The sequence below is a fragment of the Polistes canadensis genome, unplaced genomic scaffold (genome assembly GCF_001313835.1).
Source record: "Polistes canadensis isolate GaletaPanama2010 unplaced genomic scaffold, ASM131383v1 scaffold_7, whole genome shotgun sequence".
NCBI classification, from domain to species: Eukaryota; Metazoa; Arthropoda; class Insecta; order Hymenoptera; family Vespidae; genus Polistes; species Polistes canadensis.
This window is the reverse complement of record NW_014569554.1, coordinates 1135271-1140067: the sequence shown is the minus strand read 5'-3', so window position 1 is coordinate 1140067 and position 4797 is coordinate 1135271. Positions and strand designations below refer to the sequence as shown.

Here is a 4797-nt window from a genome sequence, read left to right as displayed (position 1 = left end):
TATGGTATGGTATGGTATGGTATGGTATGGTACGATATGGTATATATAATCAACGAAAACTTAGGATTATACCGTTTTTTCGAAGATCAATTGGCATTGAAAAAGAATTTCAAATAATATTACAAAGAATTAGAAAATTCCAGATATGAGAAAGTAAGATCATTTACACATTTGTCAATGTGATCAAACGATCTTTAAATGCCTAATTACTGAAAAATCTATGCATACAGAACGAAACATGTCACCGTTTGCGCGACACCATTTTCTCAGCCATCAAAGGAATTATGCGTTAGATTAATCCAGTATCTTATGTTACCTAGGTAATGTGTTTGTGTATCAAATCATTATCGTAACAATTATTTGTTGGGCACACACCGAATTAAAGTCTCAGCTGTAAGCACGCATCATATTTTGCTTCATATTTATTCATTAGCCATCCTCCTTCGGGGGAGTGAACCAACCTGGAAAGATAATTTTAGAGATACACTTTTTACTTCTTCTTCTTTAATATAAAAAACCAACGATTTAAATGATAATTATATTTTTGTTAAAATGTTTGTCTTGGTGTTATTATATAAAAAATATAGAAACACTCACTTAACATATATATATATATAATCAATATCAATTATCTCACCATTCTTTTCATGTATTTGTACAAGTGATTTAAACGACTGTTGTGCACGAGCCAAACTATATTGCCCTTGTCCACCACACACTTTACCAGGACCACCTGAGCCTTGAAACTGTATACGTGCTTTTCCTTTTACCAGTGTCGCAGATATTTGCATTATTACTGCTTCTACTGTATACGCCGAACTCCAACCCTGTTTCGTAAGAAGTTCCATACAAATAGCACCTCCTACGAGGACATATCCACCCGATATGATTGGATGTACGACTCTTACGAAGGGTGGTTCAAATGGATAAGTTTCCTACAATAAATCATTATTGATAAGAAACCAATAAAATATTTTTATCAAAGACAAGCTTATTCTTTGCCAGATTTTACAAAGAAGGAACAGGAATAATTTTCTATTTTGCTTCACACTTTTATATTACATTTTCTAATGACACACAGCACTGTATACCTTAAAAAGCATATTAAGTAGAATACTGTCTTTTCCTTCCTTTTCTTTAAGAAGAATGAGATCACTGTGGAGAGGCGAGTCAGGATCAACACACATCAACCTAATGTTCCATTCGTATAAACTGTCATTTACTAATTCTATGCTGTACATTCCTGAAATAAATGGATAACATTCAGGGACAAATTTTGATATCGTATTAACTTTCATCGGAGAGAGAGAGAGAGAGATAAAGAAAGAGACTGGTGATACAGACAATTATCCATGATGCATTAACCATATAATACCTTTTTTAAAGCTGTCACTTCGGTAAATGTCTCTCAATTCTTTCATTAGCCTGTCTGTCGCTTGTACGCTTCCACAAACAGATCCCTTTAGGTAATCTTGTCTCTGATTCTGTCTCAACCTTTCTAGCGTCGCAAGGTGTTCTAAATCCATTTCGTCCCCCTTTGTACGGATAAAATACATAGCAATCCGTAAAAATCATAAATAACATGCTTACTTCTACAATGTTTATAACAGCCATAGAAATTGATTACGCAAGTAAATAGAATAAAGTAGTAAAATGAATCTACTTACCTTGGTCTTTGAATTCGCGTCACCTTCATCCATATCTAAATGAAGATCTTCTTCTGCTTCGCTTTCTTCATCTTCGTCAATATCTTCGGTATCTTCAGCTTCCATTCTTTGCGACATAGCTTCATTAGCTCCTCCTAATCTTAATGGATCCAATGCTGTTCTTAATCGTTCAACATCAGGTGGTTCTGGTAAAGAATGTAACCGACATAATTCTTTAAGGAGGATTCCAACTTGGTTGATTACATGGTTGTCTCGACCAGTTGTGTTGCTTAAAATCTGTACTGCATTGGTGACACTGGTTTCTTCTGATTCTGCAAACCATACTGGCGGTGTGGAAGGATACGTTTCCTAAGAAAAGCAATCAAACATAATTACTTTAAAAATAATAGAAAAAAAAGAACATATCGAAAAAAGTATACAAATATAAATATTCTTATATTAAGAAATACAAAACGAAGGTTATGTCTCTTTGATTAAAAGAAGAGAAAGTTCAAATTTCACAAGAGAAATGGAAAGATAAAACTTTTTGTTTGTTTGATACGTGTGTGTCTAAATAATCAAAAGATTCTATGATTGGTAATAAAACAAATATAGAGAAAAACAATACTTATCACGTAATACAAACTTTTCACTAGCATTATACATTCTGTAAAACGGATACCGCAATAATTATTCTAAAAGCATAACATCGAGAATCGATCGATGTGCTATTTCGACAAAACAAATACATACATATCTATAATGTACATATATATATAACCAATATATCGACGCAAAAGCCTCGATTGCGTTCGCCCTAACGATTTCTTCTTTCTTTTCTCCACAGGTACTTATTTAACTTGATCAAAACGAATCTCTGATCAAAATCAAACACTATACATTTGTCTTACTATCGTTTAGCATACATATGTACAAATGATCATGAAGAAATCTTACATTTGAATGTGTTGTTATCAAAATATTGATTCAAATGATTTGAACAGACACTTGTAAACCAACCAAAATACAAATTCCTTTTGAACATGAAATCAACAAGATCTTACTTTTAAGGCAAACGAAAATAGGAAAATTAAAAAAAATTTTTCTTGGAAGATTTATTGCGAAACAACAAAGATGATGATTTTTCGTGATAACACATAAATTACGATGACGATGAAAATGACGATGACGATGATGGGAACGAACGATCGCGTAACATATCCTTAATTGTTTTAACGAAATAATAGAAAATAAAAGGAAAATAAAAGTCAACGTATTAATTATTATACAAATAACTTTAATCCCTCATTTTGTTGTTGTTGTATGTATACCGATTAATAATATTTGTTTGTGAAACGTAAGAGAAAAGATAATTGAATTTAAATTAATGACGAGATAATGATTATTATGAGGAAAACAAGGACAGGACGAGCGGGGAGAGAAGAAGGAAGAGGAAAAATAAGATAAATGGAGTTTACTACTGAAGTAATCGCGATGACAATTGATACCTACATAGTTTATTAGAAAAAATAATAAAAATGAATAAAGAGAAGAGAGGTATAGGAGTAGGTATAAGAGTAGTTCCGTTGTGAGGGCCTTACCCTCTATCGAGTGCACACCACGCATTGACCTCCAGACGCGCGCGACGCGTTAATTCTTTGACAAAAATCTAACCCATCGAACAAATCGACCAAATGAGAGAGAGACAGAGAGAGAGAGAGAACAAGAGATGAAGGTAGAAAGATAGAGAGAGAGAAAGAAAGGGAAGATCGATCGAAACAATGTCAAAATCTTACGAATACGGTACAGCGAAAGGATGGCGAGATATGGGCTAAATGTAAAAGCGTGTGACTCGAGCTCGACGAATGAAAAAGAGAGAGAGAGAGAGAGAAAGAAAAGAGAAGGAAAGAATATAAAAAGAGTATAAAAGATTCTTCTTCTTCTTCTTGTCAAAATTCCCAAATAACAACACGAGCAGTAGAGTGTTGTTGTTTCTTTGTCCTTATCGGTCGAGATAAGAGAGAGAAAGAGAGAGAAAGAGAGATAGAGACAGAAGAAGAAGAAGAAGAAGAATCGACTAGCATGAGAAAAAGGGAGAGTGAGATGAGAGTAAAAAGAGAAAGAGAGAGAAAGGGAAGGATAGAGAGGTAGATAGGTAGACAGAAGAAAAGGAGGGCGGTATGAAGACAGACAGACAGAGAGAGAGAGAGAGAGAGAGAGAGAGAGAGAGCGAGAGAAAGAGAAAGAAAGGAGAGAAACAACGACGGAAATGAAGGCGCGCTTCTTCGATAAAAAAAAAAAGAAAAAGAACCTATCGAAAGGGTTATTACAAAATGATATAATAATCAATTAATCTATCGTATCGTATTACTACCACCGTTTAATCTAAACTAAGATGATAACAACAACAATAATAACGAGACGAATAATAATAATAATAAAAATAATAATAATAACGATAGTAATATAGAGTTTACGCACTTACTGTTATATTGGCATGTATTTCGTATTTCTTCCCATTTTTACCGACGAACCTGCAGCTGAGCTCGTCCACGCTCGCAGACATTATTTGAAATCTTTCATGGCTCTTTGGAAAGACGGACTCGAGGGTTTTAATCTCCTGCTTTAACGTGTTCAAGCAAGCCATTTGGGGGAAGCGGCCGAGTCTGCTATGCCCCGAATTTTTCGCCGCTAATCGCTCACTAAAAACACTAAGCAGCCAAGAGACACACGACGAACCCGATGACTACCCGACAAAATGGCGACCGCGACTGAGAACTTCGGCCGGTGTCGTGCGATTCCGTTCTACTCCGTTATCAGCTGGCGCCACTAGGTATTAATATACCAGGTTTTACTACTACGAGCTTATACGCGCCACCGCTTTTGACGTCTTTCCGTTATTCACCGCCAATCGTTCAAATTTATTTCGGAAGATTGTTAACCGGAAGTGATCCTTTTCATTTCTCATTTCATCTAATAATGACTAATTAAAAATCAAACTTACTATTTTTTTAATTTTAACTTTCTTCGAATTAGATTTTTTAATGGGTCATGATTTCTCTATCTTTCTTTCTTTCAATTTAAATTATTAAATTACAGATCGATTGATTGAGCTATTTTTTCTTTTTTCTTTTTTTTTTATATGGAGATT

At 34.4% G+C, this 4797-nt stretch overlaps 1 protein-coding gene across 1 annotated transcript; it reads right to left on the bottom strand.

Moving 5' to 3' along the window:
* Window positions 1-334: 334 nt before the first annotated feature.
* Window positions 335-4580, bottom strand: LOC106791272 (ubiquitin-conjugating enzyme E2 Q2). The gene is made up of 6 exons (XM_014756794.1): window positions 4132-4580; window positions 1668-2015; window positions 1376-1535; window positions 1092-1243; window positions 638-935; window positions 335-461 (listed from the first exon to the last, which is right to left on the bottom strand). The coding sequence occupies exons 1-6, from the start codon at window positions 4291-4293 to the stop codon at window positions 430-432; spliced, it is 1152 nt and encodes a 383-aa protein (XP_014612280.1). The 5' UTR covers window positions 4294-4580; the 3' UTR covers window positions 335-429.
* Between the last annotated feature and the right edge of the window lie 217 nt (window positions 4581-4797).

Coding starts and splice junctions, on each gene's coding strand:
- LOC106791272 (XM_014756794.1), bottom strand. CDS start 4,293: ATGGCTTGCTTGAACACGTTAAAGCAGGAGATTAAAACCCTCGAGTCC. Junction 1,536..1,667: donor ACGCGAATTCAAAGACCAAG/GTAAGTAGATTC, acceptor ATCCGTACAAAG/GGGGACGAAATGGATTTAGA. Junction 1,244..1,375: donor AAGTGACAGCTTTAAAAAAG/GTATTATATGGT, acceptor CATTTATTTCAG/GAATGTACAGCATAGAATTA.